General features: G+C 40.9%; 1 protein-coding gene and 1 non-coding gene across 3 annotated transcripts in view; both read left to right on the top strand.

Annotated features, from left to right (window-relative positions):
• The window catches only part of SEC23B (SEC23 homolog B, COPII coat complex component), a 46,909-nt gene extending 29,585 nt beyond the window's left edge, over window positions 1-17,324 (top strand). For both annotated transcript variants that reach the window (XM_059134127.1, XM_059134128.1), the window contains exons 16-20: window positions 1,437-1,598; window positions 5,903-5,989; window positions 8,174-8,329; window positions 8,711-8,776; window positions 16,220-17,324. In XM_059134127.1, coding sequence (XP_058990110.1) covers window positions 1,437-1,598; window positions 5,903-5,989; window positions 8,174-8,329; window positions 8,711-8,776; window positions 16,220-16,309 — 561 coding nt within the window. In that variant the 3' untranslated portion in view covers window positions 16,310-17,324. The remainder of the gene's footprint in view (window positions 1-1,436; window positions 1,599-5,902; window positions 5,990-8,173; window positions 8,330-8,710; window positions 8,777-16,219) is intronic.
• On the top strand, window positions 5,175-5,310 carry LOC131808622 (U4 spliceosomal RNA). The gene has a single exon (XR_009344854.1). It is a non-coding gene; the product is annotated as a U4 spliceosomal RNA (small nuclear RNA).
• Window positions 17,325-20,880: the final 3,556 nt, after the last annotated feature.

The raw sequence follows: 20,880 nt of genomic DNA on the forward strand, positions 1-20,880 counted from the left end.
AGGCTAGAGGTCAAGCTCACGGTCTTGGGAGCCAGATGCCTGGAATGAAGTGGTTCCGCCCCTCAGTATGAGTGGCATTGGGCAAGTTGCCTACCTCGCGATTGCTCACCCATAAACAAGGGTGGTAAGCGAAGCTGCTTCGTGTCTATATTAGAAGGATTAAATCATTCTTTAAAGTGCTTTGTACCTTGCACACAGAATGTATTGACTATGAGCCATGATTATTATACAGGAGTCAGTGGTTCAATATTTGGAGTCTCAGAAAGCTTTAAACTTCTCAAGGCAGCTCATTTTCATGTTCTGGCACCTCTTTTCCCAGCGTGGGGTTTGAATTCATGACCTTGAGATCAAGACGTGAGCTGAGCTCAAGAGTCGGACCCTGGGGTGCCTGGGTGGTTCATTCGGTTCAACAGCTGCCTTCCGTCCAGGTTGTGATCCTGAGGTCTTGAGATCAAGCCCCACATTGGGCTCCCTGCTCAGTGGAGAGCCTGCCTCTCTCCCTCTCCCTCTGCTTGCCACTCCCCCTGCCTGTGAGTGTTCACTCTCTCTGTGTCAAATAAATCTTTAAAAAAAAAAAAAAAGTTGGATGCTTAACCTACTGAGCACACCAGGTGCCTCATTTTATATTATTTTTATTTCTTAAGTATTGGTACCTCTTCAGAATGAGCTAAAAGTCTGCCGTGCACCTTCAGATCTCAGGGTAAAGAGCATCCCTCTCTTCCCTCCACCCTTGATGCCAGTGCAGCAGCCCGAGTCTTGAGCTTCGGCCTCTCATCCGTGACTGCATCTGGAGTCCCCCCAACTCTGGCCTCCTCATGCACATCTTTCAGACCCCAGTGGCTTGGGAAGCCTCCTGCTGCCACCCCCCCATCCCTGCCCCATCCTACTAGTACTTTCTTGTCTCGTGCTCACAACTTTTTACTGTGGCTGCCTGGAGTGTGCCTTTTCCTCACAGCACTGTGACCTCTCTAGAGCAGACATTCTGCCTGGAGCCTGGCCCAATGACTCCAGAAATAAATGCTGTTTTGCCTTTCCCCCTTCATGCAGAAGCTTTGATATATCCACAGGGTCCCTCTCCCTTTCTTAAAAATAATGTTTATGATTGAGGTAAAAAACACATAACATAAAATTTACTGTCTTAGCCATTTTTCAGTGTGCAGTTCAGTAGTTTTTAGTATATTCACTTTGTTATGCAACAGATCTCCAGAACTTTTTTTCCTGCAAAACTGAAACTCTGTACTCACTAAACAGCAGCTTCCCGTTTCCCTCTTCCTCCAGGCCCTGGTACTCTCATTGTACTTTCCGCTTACAGGAACTCAGGGGCCTTTGTCTAAGGTCTAGCTTCTGTTTCAGAGACCTAAGGCAAGCCTGCTGTCTGGATATCTAAGTTACAACTGTATGCCCTTGTCTCTCTTTTTTTTTCTTGGTAAATGCAGTTCATGTTCCATCTTAGAAGATCTCCATTTCTCCAAGTGTTTAACAACAGTCCTGACGAGTCGTCGTATTATAGACACCATTTTGCCCGACAGGATCTAACCCAGTCCCTCATCATGATCCAGCCCATTCTGTACTCCTATTCCTTCCACGGGCCGCCAGAGGTGAGGTTTATGTGAATGTTTTTGTCAAATATGGAATCACCTAATACGCGTTGTTGTTTTTTTCCTAGCAAGTTTACTCTTAGAGCAAAGCTGTAAAAAAACAAAACAAAAAAAAAAAAAAGAAAAGAAAAGAAAAAGAAAACTTGAAGTCTTTATAGTACTTTAACATTATTTCTGAGTATTGAAAAATACACGTAGGAAAAAGCCACAGGACCTATAAAGAAAGCTATTATCTGTAGAAGGCAGGATTACATGTTTAAAAAAAAAAAAAAACAACTTACAAAATTACGTAGGTACTTTTATTTTCCCAGTTACTTTGGCCCACTAATTCCATGTCTTGTGCCTGAAGGAAATCCTCTTACATACAGAAAAAACTTTGTTCAAAGAAATAGTGAAATGAACTATTATAATAGAAGATTAGAAAATAATCCCATGTCCATTATCACCACTACTATTCAACATAGTACTAGAAGTCCTAGCCACAGCGATCAGACAACAAAAAGAAATTAAAGCATCCAAATCGGCAAAGAAGAAAAACTATCATTCTTTGCAGATGATATGATGCTATATGTGGAAAACCCAAAAGGCTCCACTCCAAAACTGCTAGAACTTGTACAGGAATTCAGTAAAGTGTCAGGATATAAAGTCAGTGCACAGAAATCAGTTGCATTTCTTTACACTAACAACAAGACAGAAGAAAGAGAAATTAAGGAGTCGGTGCCATTTACAATTGCACCCAAAACCACAAGATACCTAGGAATAAACCTAACCAAAGAGGCAAAGAATCTATACTCAGAAAACTATAAAGTACTCATGAAAGAAATTGAGGAAGACACAGAAATGGAAAAATGTTCCATGCTCCTGGATTGGAAGAACAAATATTGTGAAAATGTCTATTCTGCCTAAAGCAATCTACACATTTAATGCAGTCCCTATCAAAATCCCATCCATTTTTTTCAAAGAAATAGAACAAACAATCCTAAAATTTATATGGAACCAGAAAAGACCTCGAATAGCCAAAGGAATATTGAAAAAGAAAGCCAAAGTTGGTGGCATCACAATTCCAGACTTCAAGCTCTGTTACAAAGCTGTCATCATCAAGACAGCATGGTACTGGCACAAAAACAGACACATAGATCAATGGAACAGAATAGAGAGCCCAGAAATAGACCCTCAACTCTATGGTCAACTAATTTTTGACAAAGCAGGAAGAAATGTCCAATGGAAGAAAGACAGCCTCTTCAACAGATGGTGCTGGGAAAATTGGACAGCCGCATGCAGAAAAATGAAATTGGACTATTTCCTTACACCATACATGAAAATAGACAAAATGGATGAAGGACCTCAATGTGAGAAAGGAATTCATCAAAATCCTTGAGAACACAGGCAGCAACCTCTTCGACCTCAGCCACAGCAACTTTTTCCTAGGAACATTGCCAAAGGCAAGGGAAGCAAGGGCAAAAATGAACTATTGGGATTTCATCAAGATCAAAAGCTTTTGCAAAGCAAAGGAAACAGTTAACAAAACCAAAAGACAGCTGACAGAATGGGAGAAGATATTTGCAGACGACATATCAGATAAAGGGCTAGTATCCAAAATCTATAAAGAGCTTAGCAAACTCAACACCCAAAGAACAAATAATCCAATCAAGAAATGGGCAGAGGACATGAACAGACATTTCTGCAAAGAAGACATCCACATGGCCAACAGACGCATGAAAAAATGCTCCACATCACTCGGCATCAGGGAAATACAAATCAAAACCACAATGAGATACCCCCTCACACCAGTCAGAATGGCAAAAATTAACAAGTCAAGAAATGACAGATGCTGGCAAGGATGTGGAGAGAGGGGAATCCTCCTACACTGTTGGTGGGAATGCAAGCTGGTGCAACCACTCTGGAAAACCGTGTGGAGGTTCCTCAAAAAACTGAAAATAGAGCTACCCTATGACCCAGTGATTGCACTACTGGGTATATATCCTAAAGATACAAATGTGGTGCTCTGAAGGGGGACGTGCACCCAAATGTTTATAGCAGCAATGTCCACAATAGCCAAACTATGGAGAGAACCTAGATGTCCATCAACAGGTGAATGGATAAAGAAGATATGGTATATATACACAATGGAATACTATGCAGCCATCAAAAGAAATGAAATCTTGCCATTTGTGACGACGCGGATGGAACTAGAGGGTATTATGCTTAGCGAAATAAGTCAGTCAGAGAAAGACAACTATCATATGATCTCCCTGATATGAAGAGGTGGAGATGCAATGTGGGGGGTTGATGGGTAGGAAAAGAAAAAACGAAGGAAGGTGGGTTTGAGAGGGAGACAAACCATAAAAGACTCAATCTCAGAAAACAGACTAAGGGTTGCTGAGGGGAGGGGGGACGGGAGAAGGTGGTGGGGATATGGACATTGGGGAGGGTATGTGCTATGATGCGTGCTGTGAAATGTGTAAACCCGACTCACAGACCTGTACCCCTGGGGATAAAAATACATTATATGTTTTTTTTTTGTTGTTTTTTTTTTTTTTAAGATTTTATTTATTTATTTGACAGAGAGAAATCACAAGTAGATGGAGAGGCAGGCAGAGAGAGAGAGAGAGGGAAACAGGCTCCCTGCTGAGCAGAGAGCCCGATGTGGGACTCGATCCCAGGACCCTGAGATCATGACCTGAGCCGAAGGCAGCGGCTTAACCCACTGAGCCACCCAGGCGCCCCATTATATGTTTATTTTTAAAAAATAAATTAATTTAAAAAAAAAAGATTTGGCATACACACACACACACACACAATGGAATACTATGCAGCCATCAAAAGAAATGAAGTTTTTCCATTTGCAATGATGTGGATGGAACTAGAGGGGTATTATGCTTAGCGAAATAAGTCAATCAGAGAAAGACAACTATCTTATGATCTCTGTGTTATGAGGAAGTGGAGATGCAACGTGGGGAGTTTGGGGGTAGGAAAAGAATAAATGAAACAAGATGGGATTAGAAGGGAGACAAATTGTAAGAGACTCTTAATCTCACAAAACAAACTGAGTTTTGCTGGGGACCGGGGAGTCGGGAGAGGGTAGAGGGGTTATGGACATTGAGGAGGGTATGTGCTGTGAAGTGTGTAAACTTGGCGATTCACAGACCTGTACCTCTGGGGCTAAAAATACATTATATGTTTATTAAAAAATTTAAAAATTAAAAAAAAAAGGAAAAGAATCCCAAGTGTTTAATAGTAGAAAAATAAGTAATCTAAGAAATATTTAACGTCTATGGAATGTGATAAAATATTAAAATGTTACATGAAAGGGGCACCTGGCTGGCTCAGTTGGTATAGCATGAGACAGACCCTTGATCTCTGGGTCATGAGTTCAAGCCCCTCATTGGGTATAGATGTTACTAAAAAAGATAAAGTTACATGAAAAAAATCAAAATAGGAACTTTCCTAAATTATGTATTTTTTAGCATACAGGAATTAAAAACTATGTGAAAATAAATGATGAATATTTGTTGGACTTGGGTACAAATATTCAAATTTTCCTTAACAAGTACCTTACTTTTATTATTGAATTAGAGCTTTGCGCAGTGGCAGTATCGTAGCCAATGAGGTTTATCCAAGGCGCAATTATTGCTAATTGAAAACTTATTATTGAATTAGAAATTCTAATAAAATGTATTCTGTAGGAAACTTTTAAAACTTCTATTAAAAGTTGTTCTTTTTCATGTAAGTATCACTGTTCCATCATCTACAGCAATAGATTTGAGAGAATGTGTTTCCAATAGATAAAATACAATTTTTAAATTTATTTATTTATTTATTTATTTGACAGAGATCATAAGCAGGCAGAGACAGGCAGACAGAGAGGAGGAAGCAGGCTCCCCGCTGAGCAGAGAGCCCGATGCGGGGTTCGATCCCAGCACCCTGGGATCATGACCTGAGCCGAAGGCAGAGACTTTAACCCACTGAGCCACCCAGGCGCCCCGATAAAATACATTTCTAACACAAAACTGAAAATGTTTGGGATTATCTGTGGTTCCTGGAGCAAAAGATGTTCTTAATCTCTTTCCCCAGTTGATGAGGGATTATTTGAAGACTCTTTCTAATACAAAGTTGATACTTAGAACTTCTGGGTCGGGGAGCAGAAAGCAGGACTTTCTTTAAAAATGGAGAGAGCCATTGTGCCAGGTGCCGTTCATCAGCAGCGTTGGAGCTGTTGTGTAGACACCCCAAGTGTGGGATTGAAGTGGTCGCTATGTGGGAACGGGGCAAGACCAATGCCTTCTCTCTCCCTTTTTCTTCAGCCAGTACTCTTGGACAGCAGCAGCATTCTAGCTGAGAGAATTTTGCTGATGGATACTTTCTTCCAAATTGTCATTTATCTTGGTGAGGTAAGAAGATACTAATTTCTTTTATTACTATTGTTTTGGCTTTCTTTTTATTAATTTAGATTTTTATGGCATTTGAAATAATTTAGGCTTAGAAGACCCACTGTTTATTAGAATCAGTATAGCAGTAAAATCTTTCTCAGGTCTCTGGGGTATTTATATATTTAGTAATTTTAATTATATTTGTTGTAAATAAATCTCAGGTTGTCATTTTAAATCACTCTAAAATCCTTTAACTGGACATTATGTTCATTGATAAATTCTTTTCCTTCTGTTGTCCATTCTTTACCTTCAATAAATTGCTTTGGTGATTGACTTGACTTCCTAGTGTCTGTATACTAGATGTGATTTCAAATGTTCTGCAAAAGTATACATTGTTTTTCAGAATTCCCTTAATAACTTAGGATGAATTAGTTTTCCAATACTAATATGCATTTTATAGTTTTTAACTTTTTTCAACATATTAATACCCACTCTGCTAGTTGCTTGCCCGTTGGGTGACCAACTGCTGTTCCCACTGGTTCCTATAGGAGCAATAATCATGATTTGCTTTCTGTGCCTTCAGCTGAGCTCTTAAAGACATTCTGACCACAGCCCCCATCCTGTTCGTTCACACATTTATTGAGTATATGTGCACGTGCATGCAAGTGATGAATTCTAAAGACGAAGACAGTGACATGGTTCTCACTCCCCAAAAGCCCCATGTCTACTGGTTGTGAGTGTTCTGATGAACTCTTGAAACCAAACGAGTTTATGGGCATTTCCTCTGTGCCACCATTCAGTCAGAAATTAAGACCCAGAAGATATTACTGGAAACTGAGAAGGGGAGAGCAGGCTGCAGAAGGAAGCACCTAAAGAGAATCCTCCCTCTGGTATCAGACTAAGGGTTTTGTAAAGCCCATCGATCACTTGTTACATCCTCTAGCTCCATTTCCGCTGTTTTCTTTTTTAGTGTCCCCTAAATAACACGTGAAAACACTTCAGGTTATTTATAAAGCTGTACTAATCAGTCAGAGAATATTTCTTGATTTCCTGTGTGCACATGGCATTTTCTAGAGCTGTTGCCAATGGAGATAAAAGAGGGGGAGACACGGTGTCAGCTGAGGTGGGGAGATTGGCTTTACCTTCTACTCTATAGTATGTTGCCTTCTACTTGCCTACTGAACACCCACGCATGGATTCTCGCAGCTTTTCTCTCCTCCACCAAGAGTATCACAACACAGACCCCAGGGAATTTGGGGATGAGTCTTTGTGAGACTAGGCACTGGAGCTGGGTGTGGAGGTGTGCCCATAGAGAAGAGAATGGGGGACGGACTCCACGTAGGAAGCCATTTCCCTACCAGCTGGAAGGACATGGGAAGCTGGACCCAGTGATGGCAGTGGAAATGGAAAGGCAGGACGGCTCCTGGGGACAGCTATACCCTGGGTGTGTTTTTTGTTTTTAAGAATTTAAGCAGTCCTAGGGCGCCTGGGTGGCTCAGTGGGTTAAGCCGCTGCCTTCAGCTCAGGTCATGATCTCAGGGTCCTGGGATCGAGTCCCGCATCGGGCTCTCTGCTCAGCGGGGAGCCTGTTTCCCCCTCTCTCTCTCTCTGCCTGCCTCTCTGCCTACTTGTGATCTCTCTCTGTCAAATAAATAAATAAAATCTTTAAAAAAAAGAAAAGAATTTAAGCAGTCCTAAAGCAGAGGATTCTTTTTTTCTTTCTTTTTTTTTTTTAATTATTTATTTATTTGACAGACACAAGTGGGCAGGCAGAGAGAGAGAGGGAGGAGGGAAGCAAGCTCCCCGCCGAGCAGAGAGTCCGACATGGGGCTCGATCCTAGGACCCTGGGATCATGACCTGAGCCAAAGGCAGAGGTTTAACCCACTGAGCCACCCAGGCACCCCTGGGTGTTTTTAGCTAGTTGGTATGTACAGTATGTACAGTTAGAAAGGGAAGAGGTGTGACTGATGGCTCTGACCTTTCGGGGAGAACTGTGTAGTGGGGGGTGTCCTGGCTGCACCTCTTTGCTTCCTCTACTTTAAGCAGAGGAAGTTCCCCTTTACTACCTGCTGCAACTCTTCATTCTTGACATGGCTTCTTCCCCGAAACGAGTCATGGTGGGAGTGTTAGAATGTCAAGAATGTCAGAGAAGACTGTTGTTCCAGTGTTTCCACAATGGTTGTGTTTGGTTTATTTTGGTGCAGACCATAGCCCAGTGGCGTAAAGCAGGGTACCAGGACATGCCTGAGTATGAAAACTTCAAACACCTCCTGCAGGCACCGCTGGATGATGCCCAAGAGATTCTGCAGGCGCGCTTCCCAATGCCACGCTACATTAACACGGAGCACGGAGGCAGCCAGGTGAGTGCGTTGAGTCCCAGCTCTTGTGTTCTGGTGGTTCCATGAGGTCTATGGCTATAAATCCAAACTACATAGTTTAATATCTTATGTGGTGGCATAAACGGACATTCAGGCAAACTTCCAAACATGACTTCTTAAATCAGTGGTCAAAATACGTTAATGTAAAAGTAGAGGACTGCCAAAATAAAACAGATGCTTCATGCTTCAGGAACCCTAAGAAATGGAGAGTCATTGGCTTACAGTAAAGAAATGCGTGCCTTTGTGGTTTAAAAAAAAAAGAAAAACCCACAAAACTAATTTAACAAAAGGAATGTCAAAACTTTTTTTCTACTACACTAATATTAATGTCACTTGTAATCTTTAAATCTCTTGTTTTTAAAGGCTCGATTCCTTTTGTCCAAAGTGAACCCATCACAGACACACAATAACCTGTATGCCTGGGGACAGGTAAGAAATTGTCAGGTATCTGGGGAGGATGCCAGGCTCCTTTTTGAACACCTATTTACCAAGTTACCCTTTTGGCCTTAGAAGCAGAATAACTCAGGTATTTTGCTGGGGAGTGGGAAGGCTTTCTGTAACATAGCTGAGGCAAGAGGGAGCGCCTTGTGTGGATCCCCTTCTTTGACCAGAGGACAGAACTCTGTAGCGTGACCTGTATTTGGCTCTCTTCATAGACACAGCAGCATCTCCCCAGACTTCCTTTGCCCCCCCTGACCCAGCCTCGACCCCACTTCTCTCTCCCAATGGTGTGGGGTAAAAACATCTGATCACCACTGGCTCTGTCTCCTCACTTTTCAGCCTCTGTCTCCTCCTTTATCTAATTATTTAACATAACATTTATTTAACATATTTAACAATTATTTAACATAATATTTAGGTCTCGTCCGGTCTTTTTCTTTGACTGTTTTCTTGTAACATTTTTGAAAATTAAACTTTCCTTTGAAGCAATTATAAATTTACAATCAGTTGTTAGAAATAATACAGAGAGATTCCCTGTGCTCTTCACCTCCTGTCCCCCAGTGGGAACATCTTGCACAGCTGGAATGCAGTATCATTCAGGATATTGAAATAGATACGGTCCAGATACACATTTCCTTCACCACAAGGATCTCTCATTTGCCCTTGTGTTAGTCACTCTCACTTCCCGCCTACCTCCACCTCTTCCTTAACACATGGCAACTACTGCCACGTTCTCCACTTCTATGATTTTGTCAAGAATATTATATATGTGAAATTGCATGGTATGTAACTTTTGGGGACTGGCTTTTTTCCCTCAGCATGATTGTCTAGAGATTCATCCAGGTTATTGCAGGAATCACTAATTTGTTTCTTTTTACTTGTGGAGTAGTATTCCATGGTATTGATGTATTGTGGGTGTTATCAGTGTACTGGAGTTGTTTATTGTTCACCCGTGGAAGGACATCTGGATGTCCTTCCTTTACAGTTCCTGGCTGTTAGGAGTAAAGCTACTAGAAATAGCCATGTACAGGTTTCTCATTAACCGAAGTCTTCCATTCTCCAAGGTAAATGCTCAGGATTACATTTGTTCAATGGTATGGTAATCACATGGTTAGTCTAAGAAACTGATGTTTTCCAGAGTGGACTGCCTCCTTCTACATTCCCACTAGCAACGTATGAGTGATCGATTTTCTCTGCATCCTTGCCAATATTTGATATTGTCATTATTTTGATTTCAGCTATTCTAGTAGGTGTGTACTGGTATACCATTATGGTTTTAAATTACATTTTCTTTTTCTTTTTTTTCAAGATTTTACTCACTTGACACAGAGAGATCACAAGTAGGCACAGATGCAGGCAGAGAGGGGAAAGCAGATTCCCCACTGAGCAGGGAGCCCGATGTGGGGCTTGATCCATGACCTGACCTGAGCTAAAGGCAGACGCTCAACAGCTGAGCCACCCAGGCGCCCCTAAATTACATTTTCTTTTCTCTCTTTTTTTAAGTTCTTTTTTTTAGATTTTATTTATTTGACAGAGAGAGGGGGATCACAAGTAGACAGAGAGGCAGGCAGAGAGAGAGGGGGAAGCAGGCCTCCTGCTGAGCAGACAGCCTGATTCGGAATTCGATCCCAGGACCCTGAGATCGTGACCTGAGCCAAAGGCAGAGGCTTAACCCACTGAAATCTTTTGACCATTGTATAAATGGGTTTTTGCTTTTTTTGCTGTTGAGTTTTGAGTTCTTTTTGTCAAATACGTAATTTGTAAATATTTTCTCTCACTTCTAGCTTGTCTGTATGTACATCTTCTTAAGAATTTTTTTTTTTTTTTTTAAGATTTTATTTTTATTTGTCAGAGAGAGAGAGAGACGGAGAGCGAGCATAGGCAGACAGAGTGGTAGGCAGAGACAGAGGGAGAAGCAGGCTCCCCGCCTAGCAAGGAGCCCGATGCGGGACTCGATCTCAGGACACTGGGATCATGACCTGAGCCGAAGGCAGCCGCCCAACCAACTGAGCCACCCAGGTGCCCCTGTATGTACATCTTCTTTACAGGGTCTTTTGCAGAGCAAAAATGTTTAATTTTTATGAAATCCACTTTAGTAGTTTTTCCTTTTATGGATTGTGCTTTTGGTGCCAAGTTTGAGAACTCTGCCTAGCTCTGGGTCCCAAAGATCTGCCATATTTGTTTGTCTAATTTTACATTTCCATTTCAGTCTGTGATCCATTTTGAGTTAATTTTTGTGGGGTGCCTGGGTGGCTCAGTGAGTTAAGCCTCTGCCTTTGGCTCAGGTCATGATCTCAGCATCCTGGGATTGAGCCCCGCATCTGGCGCTCTGCTCAGCAGGGAGCCTGCTTCCCTCCCCACCCCCCATCTCTCTGCCTACTTGTGATATCTCTCCCTGCAAAATAAATAAATTAAATATTTTTTAAAAATTTTGTGTGCGTGTGTGTGTGTGAGATGTGAGGCTTAGTTTTATTTTATGCATGTGGACGTCTAACTGCTCATACCATTTGTTGAAAGGATGTCTTGCTTCCTTTGAATTACTTTGTGTCTTCATCAAAGGTTAGTTGATCTTATTTGTGTGAGTCCATTTCTGGGTTTTCTGCTCTGTTATGTTGATCTGTGTTTCTATCACTCTACCAATAACACAGTCTTGATTACTGTAGCTGTATAGTAAGTCAGTCTTCAAATTTTCCGATTTCTCCAACTTCTTTTTCAAAAATGACTTAGCTATTCCAGTTTCTTTGCTTCTACATAAAAATTTTAGGATAATTTTGCTTATGTCTTTAAAAACTTGCTGGGATTTTGATAAGAATTACATCAATCTTCTGTCTAGTTTGGGGGAGAATTGACATCTTTACAGTGCTGAGCCTTCCAATCTGTGAATTCATTTTGTCTTCCACTCTGTTTTGATTTCTTTCCTTAGTGTTAAATGTTTTCACATTTTTCTTTTTTTTTTTTTTAGGACTTGTGATTGGTATTGTAATTTTGATGTCAGTGCCCAGGTGTTCATTACCAGTATATGTTTACAATTGATTTTTGTGTATTTATCTTATATCATGTGACTTTCCCGAGTCAGTACTTCTGGGAGGTTTTTTTGAGGTTCTTCAAGATTTTCAACATAGGTAATGATATCATCTACAAATAGAAAACAGCTTATTTTTTCCTTTCCAGTGTGAATACCATTATTTCCTTTTCGTGTCTTGTTGTCTTTGTTTTCAGTTTCATCGGTTCTGTTGTAATCTTTTTTTTCTTCTGCTTGCTTTGGGTTTATTTAGAAATGTTGCTTAGTTTCCAAGTATTTGGAGATTTTATTATTTGTTGATTTTTTATTTTTTATTTTGATTCCATTGTGGCTGGAGATACATTTTCTATGACTTCGGTGCCTTTAAATTTGAAGTTTTTTTTATGGCCCAAACTGTGGTCTGTCTTGGCATATGTTCCATGGTCACCTGAGTATGTATTCTGCTGTTGTGCGGTAGTGTTCTGTAAATGCCTTTTAGATCCTGTTGATGGTGGTGTTGAGTTCTTACTGATTGCCCTGTCAGTTTATGAGTGTTGTCAGTTTAGGGTGTTAAAGTTTCCAACTCTAATCATGAGTTCGTCTATATGTATCTCCTTTGTTGTCTGTCAGTTTTTGTTCCTGTTTTGTAGCTCTATTGTTTATGTGTACACATCTAGGATTGTTGTGTTGGTTGGTTGATTTTATATCATTATATAATTTCTCCTTCTGTTGCTGGTCATTTTGTTTGCGTTGATGTCTGCTTTATCTGACATTAATAGAATTCACTATTTTCATGTAAAAAATATTGTTTGCATGTTATATCTCTTGCCATTCTTTACCTTTCAACCTATTTTTTTGTATTATATTTGAAATGAATTTCTTGTAAATAACCCATGGTTTTTAATCTGCTCTGCTAATCTCCTAACTGCTGCATTTGGACCATTTATATTTAAGGTAATTATTGATATGTTGGGACTTTCTGTTGTTTTATTTTTTGCTTTTCCATTTGCTTTCTCTGTTTTTCATTTCTCTGTTTTCCATTTTCTGCATTCCTGTGGGTTACTTGAACATTTTTTAGAATTCCATTTTAACTCGTTTATAATGTTTTTGAGTGTATCTCTTTGTGTAGCTTTTAGTGGTTACTCCCAGTTGTAGATAGTAGAGCATTATGTATTACCTTATATATGCATAGCTTATCACAGTTGACTAGAATCTTTTTGACCAATTCAAGTGACGTATAGAAAACTTAACCACAGTGCTTGGATGGCTCAGATGATTAAGTGTCTGTCTTGGGCTCAGGTCATGATCTCTGGGTCCTGGGATCAAGCCCCATGTCAGGCTCCCAGCTCAGCAGGGAGTCTGCTTCTCCCTCTCCCTCTGGCTCTCCCCCTGCTCAGCCTCTCTTTCTCTCTCTCAGATGAATAAATAAAATCTTAAAAAAAACACAAAACTTAACTCCCCTTTACATTCCTTTATCTTATCCCATTTATAATTGTCTTAAATGTTTCTTCTACATGGATTAGTCGGTGCTAATAGTTTTTCTTCAGTCATGAAGCATAATTTATAAACTTCAAGAGAAGAAGCAAGTCCTATTATACTTCTCCATATTTTTGCTTACTGTGTTCTTTATTCCTTCTTGATATTCCAGGGTTCCTTCTTTATAATTTCCTTTCTGTTTAGAGAGCTTCCTTTAGCCATTCTTTTAGGTCTCCTGATGATAGATTCTTAGTTTTCTTTCATTTGAGAATCCTCATTTCCCCCTTCTTTAATGCAGGATATTTTTTCTAGATGCAGGATTCTGGTGGCAGCCCTATTCTTTGGGCATCTGAAAAATGTTTTGCTACTTCTCTTGGCTTCTGTGGTTTCTGATGAGAAATTCATTGTCCTTATTGCTTTTCCCTTATAGGTGAGAAGTAATTTTTCTCTAGCTGTTTTTAAGATTATTTCTTTGTTATAAGTACTATGTGTTTGGTGTGGATTTCCTTGGATTTAACCTGTTTAGAATTTGCTCGGCTTCTTGATTCTGTGTATTTATTTCTCTTGCCAAAGTTGGGTAGTTATCAGCCATTATTCTTTTAATACTTTTTCAGCCCATCCTCTTTTTCCTTTCTCTCTGGGACTCCGATGACATGAATGTCAGGTGTTTTGTAGTTCCACAGGTCCCTGGTGCCCTGTTCATTTTTTTCCCACTTATTTTCTATTTTTCAGTTGGGTAATTTCTATTATTTTATCTTCCAGGTCACTGATTATTGTCTCTGTTCCTTTTCTGCTATTGAACTTATCCACCAAGCTTTTTACTTGTTTCTGTAGTTTTCAGTTTTAAAGCTTTCCTTTGGGGCACCTGGGTGCCTCAGTTAGTTAAGCAACTGCCTTCCACTCGGGTCACGATCCTGGAGTCCTGAGTTCGAGTCCCCCATCAGTCTCCCTGCTCTGTGGGGAACCTGCTTTTTCCTCTGCCTGCCACTCCCCTGCTTGTGTTTGCTCGCTCTCCCTGTGTCAAATAAATAAAAATCTTAAAAAAAAAAAAAAAGAATAATAAAATAAAACTTTCCTTTGGTTCTTCTTTATCTACTTTCCTGAGAAATTCTTTGCTGAGGCTTTCTGTTTTTTCATTTGTTTCAAGTGTGTTTGTAATTGCTCACTGAAGCTACTTAGAAGTCTTTGTCAGATAATTCTAACACTGTCCTCAGTTTGGTGTTAATACCTGCTGTCTGTTTTTCATTCACTTTGAGATCTTGACTGTTGTTATAAGTGATTTTATTTATTTGACAGAGAGAAATCACAAGTAGATGGAGAGGCAGGCAGAGAGAGAGAGAGGGAAGCAGGCTCCCTGCTGAGCAGAGAGCCCGATGCGGGACTCAATCCCAGGACCCTGAGATCATGACTCGAGCCGAAGGCAGCGGCCTAACCCATCGAGCCACCCAGGCGCCCAGTGATTTTTTATTGAAATGTGAACATTTTCATATTTGTTATGAGACTCTGGATCTATTTAAATAGGCTATTTTAGCTGGCTTTTAGTCACGCTGCTCTAGGAGGGAAGCTGGGAAGACATTGTTTCATTACTGCCAGATAGCAATCCAGGTTTTCCATTGGCCTCTTGACACCTGGGTGGGGGACAATTCATTGTTACTATTGGGTAGGAATGGGTGTTTCAGCTCCCCACCTAGTCTCCACTGATGCTGCTGTGGAGATGACCTTGTTAGTGTTGGGTGGTGGTAAAAGTGTGCACTGTCTACTAGGCTGCCTCTGATACCCAATGCAGGGGGCACAGAGGACATCTTCCTATTGCCAGGTCTGGGTAGAAGTGCAGGCTCCCCAAATGGTCTCTATTGGTTCCATGGCAATTAGGGAGATGTCCCCCTGGCCATTGGGGAGGAAATTCCCAGTGCCGTACTTGCCTTTCTCTGAACCCATCCTCATGGGCTCCCTTGTTACTGTCTTGTGAAGGTGGCCATCTTAGGTGCTCACTCAGCCTTTGCCAGTATGTGTGGGGCCACAGTTTTTTCTGTCATCTTTGACTGGAGTTAATATCTAACATCTTTTGTCTTGCTAGGCTATGCTGGTCCTTTAACTAGAGAAAGTTGACTTTCTCTATGTTTTTTTCTGTGGCCAGTGATTGTTTGCCAGCCTTTCAGCTCCAGGTCTGGGATGTTTGAGGCAAAAAGGAAACCCAAGGAGCTCACCACTGTGTTGTTCCTTGGGATCCAGGGCCCCTAGTTTGTTTGCTCTCTTCTCCACCTTTTACAGTCTTCTTACATTTCTATTATATAAAATGTCCAGGGTTTCCAGTTGTACATGGTGGAAGGAATAGGGAAAAGTACAGGTACTCCTTCCCGGAAGGCATCTTATAAAATTTTAATTCTACTTTTTACAGATTTGAGCTCTTACTAGAATTCAAGGTTTCTATTCAGTTCTTTTCCCTTCACATTACATAAATCATGAGCATTTTCTGATAGTACAGATACCATCTTTTCAGTGGAGATCCTCATTCACTCATTTGTAAATATACTACCATACAAGCTTCTCTTGTAAGCAGGGCATGAAGAACATTGGGTTAGGTGCTGGCAGGGTGATGAGGAAGGTGAGACACAGGGTGTGTGGCCTCCAGGAGCTCATGTTTGATGGGTGGCCAGACTCTGGGCTGGTCTTCAGAACCATGGAGAGGATTAAAGCAGAAGGGTATATGCCCAAACTGTCTATAGTGGCAGGGGATGGCTTGACCTCAGTGGGTTGGAGAGGGGTTTTGTGAGGAAACTATGCTTCAGTTGATAGAACAGTTAGCTAAGCAGAGAATGGCAGTGGCGGGAGTCCTCCTAGCAGAGCAGGTAGCACTGTGAATGTTCTGAGGTGGCGGAAGCGTCCTTAGTAATTCATAAATGCTAACCAGCTTTTCAGATACCTGCCAGTTAATCTTTACCATTAAATTTCAGGAAACAGGAGCACCCATCCTAACTGATGACGTTAGCCTGCAGGTGTTCATGGATCATTTGAAGAAGCTGGCTGTTTCCAGTGCTTGTTAAGCTAGAAGATGTGAGCAGAACATCAAAGAACACATTGGATTGTGTTCACAATTGCTGATAATGGCTTAAAAACATTCCTTTCACTTTACTTGTGGGTTTTAATAAATAATCAAAGGAAGCATTGTATGTAACTCTTTAGATTATAATTTATTTGTATTCCTTATTTGTGCCCCTTTTCTTGCATCATCAAATGTTTTGGTACTTGTAGATGTTTATATACTTTTTGTATCCTAACTTTACTGTTACATAAAATCAAAGGTAATGTATTTTGGCAACTCATTTAGGTGAAAATCATAATGATCACACAGGAAATAAATCTGGATAAAGCAAGCGCTGGCTAAAATAATGCTAATACAAATTTGATTTCCTGAAGTCTCTATGTGTGTATGTGTATGTTTTTAGTGACTCCCCCAAGAGGTATTACCTGAACTTAATCCTCATTTTCTGTCTAAATGTTAAGTGAGGGAAAGGTTGAAATATGTGAAACTTGATCATCAAGGCAGAGCTGTCTGGAGTGCACTGTCCCTAACTCACATGTAAACAGCCCAGCCCAGGTGGCTGCTGGGGATCAGTGGCCCTAACAAAGTGGTAATGCAGTTATCTTGGGCATCAAGTAAAACAACTTAAACAGGTACTGGTGGTTGTTTTGTTTTGTTTTGTTTTATTTTTTAAAACTATGCATATACTACTTTGATTTAAAACAAACTTTATAATAACGGTTCCCTCCACTCCCTAAGCCTAGACCTACTCTTCAGAGAGAGATGGCTGGTTTTAACCTTTCTTTTCGAGTTATTTGTTGATGTTATCAGTGTTAGCCAGTGTCTCTCAATTCCCATTTTCCAGAATGAGGACCTTTCTCTGTAGCATCCAGTTTTGATGGACTGTACCTTTCTTTTTTTATTATCAAAGTTGGTAAAATTTACATTCCGACCTGTTAACCATAGTTACGTCTTTTGTCTCAAAGTTCATTCTGAAAGTTGAAAACAAATAAAGATCATTTATATAATTGTGATAATGTTAGCAATGTCCTTGTTTGAGTCAGGTAGTATTACATTTTTCTCCATGGGTTTGCTGTCCCAGGCCCTACACCATTTGAAGGAAAATGTTCCCAGTGACAAAATCAGTCATTTACATTCTTATGTTCTAGCACTCCTCGGCTCGGTTTGCTTCTTTTTTGCATCATAACTTCGTGTATTTGTTGTTTTCCCTAGGAGTTTCTAATTTGGGGGCAAGTGATTTTTTAAAATTTTATTTATTCATTTGAGAGAGAGAGCATGAAAAGGGAGAGGGTCAGAAGGAGAAACAGGGAGACCAATGCAGGTACTCATTCCTGGGACTCCAGGATCATGACCTGAGCCAAAGGCAATCACCCAACCAACTGAGCCACCCAGATGCCCTGAAGTCCATTCTTTAGAGATCACTGATCTCTCTAATCACCGCCCATCTGCTGACAAGTCATCCAGGAATTTGTTTTGTTTGGAAGCCTGGGTTCGTTCTACAATTCCTTTAATCCCATAAGTCATTTGCTGTATCTTAAGTTAATGGGAGATAATTCACTGAATCTATTCAGTCTTCATACTTAGCTTTGCCGAGTGTAAAATTCTAGCCCCCAAACAATTTTCTCTCAGAACTTTGGAACAATTTTTTCATTCACTTGACAAATATTTTTTCAGTATTTGCTATGTATGGAGTGTCTTACAGACACTGGGTATGTAGCCAATAAAACAAATAACTGCCCTGGTGGAGTATATATTCTAGTTAGGGAAGACCAACAACAACAACAAAAATTAGAAGTAAATTACATGATTTATTAGAAGGTACTGAGTCCTATGTAGAAAAACAAAGCTGGAACTCCTCTATCAATTGGATGTTGAGCCATCTGGATTGATTCTTTCTTGTATTTTGAATTTGTATTACAGCCTTTTGCCTTTGGTATGAGTTCTGGAGGGCCTTTCCTATCTTAAGGTGTTTAACACATTTTAAATGCCAAGGGCTTTTATTTTGTGTACATTTTCCATAGAATATTTTTCTTTTTCTTTTCTCATTTTGTCTTAAAGATTTTATTTATTTATTTGACAGAGATCTCAAGTAGGCAGAGAGGCAGGCAGAGAGAGAGGCAGGGAAGCAGGCTCCCCGCTGAGCAGAGAGCCAATGGTGGGCGTGATCCCAGGACTCGGGGATCATGACCCGAGCCAAAGGCAGAGGCTTTAAACCACTGAGCCACCAGGTGCCCCTCATAGAATATTTTTCTTACTTGGGGGATTTTTTTTTTTAAGTGGGCTCCATGCCCAGCGTGGAGCCCAACACAGGGCTTGTCCTGACCTGAAATCAAGACCCTGAGATCAAGACCTGACCTGAAATCAAGAGTCCGACACTTAACCAACTGAGCAACCCAGGCCCCCCATGAATGTAATTTTTAATTGAGTATGTCATATAGAAGAGCACAGAAATCTGATTAAGGTCGAAACTATTCCATCTTGGGCCTTTCCATTTTATTTTTTTTAAAAGATTTTATTTATTTTACAGAGATCACGAGTAGGCAGAGAGGCAGGCAGAGAGAGAGGGAAGCAGGCTCCCCGCTGAGTAGAGAGCCCGATGTGGGGCTCGATCCTAGGATCCTGGGACCATGACTTGAGCCCAAGGCAGAGGCTTTAACCCACTGAGCCACCCAGGTGCCCCTGTGTTAGGGATTTTAAAAACAGTAGGAGAAAAAATTAAAAAAACAAAAACAGTAGGAGAGTGGCAGGATGGATGGGAAGAAGCTGGAATCCAGGTGAGGACTGAACAGAAGCAGGTGTTTGGACAGAGATGGGGTGTTAGGCAAGAGTCTGAGTTCAAGTTTCTGGCTTGGGTGATACATCAATCATTCTCTGAATTACAGAAAAGGAGGGAAGGAGTTCTTTGCTCTTTCTTTTCTAGCATTGATAAATTCAGTTCTGGACATTTTGAGTTTAGGGAGCTTGTGAGAGAGAACAGAATGCCCAGCAGGTTGGTTGTAATTAAAATGGATTTTCTTTCAGGAGAATTTGGAGCAGATTTCAGTCATTAACAAATATAATAAATAACATGAGCAAAGTTGCTCAGGATGAGAAGAGAACAAATCTTGCAACAGAATACCAGGTTTTTTTTTTTGTTTTGTTTTGTTTTGTTAAGATTTTATTTATTTACTTCACAGAGAGATCACAAGTAGGCAGAGAGGCAGGCAGAGAGATGGGGAAGCAGGCTCCCCGCTGAACAGAGAGCCTGATGCAGGGTTCGATCCTGGGACCCTGAGACCATGACCCGAGCCGAAGGCAGAAGCTTTAACCCACTGAGCCACCCAGGTGCCCCAATTTTTGTTTTGTTTTTAGCAACCTTATTGAGGTATAGCTTACATACAATGAACTGCTCCATTTAAAGTACACAGTTCAATGAGTTGTTTTTTTTTTTTTTTTTTTTAATAAGAGTTTATTTGTTTGACAGAGATCACAAGTAGTCAGAGAGGCAGGTGGCGGGGAGGAGGGGGAGCAGGCTCCCTGATGAGCAGAGAGCCTGACTCGGGGCTCAATCTCAGGATCCTGGGATCATGACCTGAGCCGAAGGCAGAGGCTTTAACCCACTGAGCCACCTAGGCACCCCCCACCTTTTTTTTTTTTTTTTTTTAACAGATTTTCATTTTTATGACACAGAGGGAGAGAGGGAGAGAGAGAGCACACAAACATGAGGAACAGCAGGCAGAGTGAGAAGAAGGCTCCCCGCTGAGCAGGGAGCCCAATGTGGGACTCCATCCCAGGACCTCTGGATCATGACCTGAGCAGACGCTTAACCGACTGAGCCATCGAGGTGTCCCACTTTGTTTGTTTTTTTAATATTTTATTTATTTGTGTGTGTGTGAGAGAGTAAGCGTGGGTGAGTGTACAAGTGGGGAGGAGAGGCAGAGGGAGAAGTAGACTCCCCATTGATCAGGGAGCCTGATGCAGAACTCAATCCCAGGACCCCTGGATCATGACCTGAGCCAAAGGCAGACACTTAACCAACTGAGCCACTCAGGGATCCCCAGTTCAATAAGTTTTGACAGATGTGTACACTCATGAAACCACCATCACCATACAGAACTTTTCTATCCCCCCCCCGCCCCCGCTGGTTTCCTTAGTAGGCAACTGCTAGTCAACTTTGTCTCACTGTATATTAGTTTGTTCCTAGAGTTTTGTCTAGTTTCATTTATGTCTGGCTTCTTTCACTTAGCATAATCCATTTATGATTCCCCCATGTAGCTGCATGTATCAGTAATTCTTTTTATTACCAAGTTGTATATCATTTCTCATTTATTCATTCACCAGATGATGGTGATTTGGGTTGTTTCCCTTTTTTGGCTGTTATGACTAAAGCTCTGTGAAAGTCCATCTACATGTCTGTGTGGATATGTTTTCATTTCTTTTGGATAAATTACTAGGAATGGAATGTCGAGTAATATAGTAGGTGTATGTTCAACTTTTTAAGAAACTTTCAGTATTGCAAAGAGGTTGTGATGTTTTATGTTTCCACCAGTTAAGAGGTCTGATTGCTCCAAATCCTTACAACTCTTGGTATTC

Source organism: Mustela lutreola, chromosome 9, assembly GCF_030435805.1.
Source record: "Mustela lutreola isolate mMusLut2 chromosome 9, mMusLut2.pri, whole genome shotgun sequence".
Lineage (NCBI taxonomy): Eukaryota > Metazoa > Chordata > Mammalia > Carnivora > Mustelidae > Mustela > Mustela lutreola.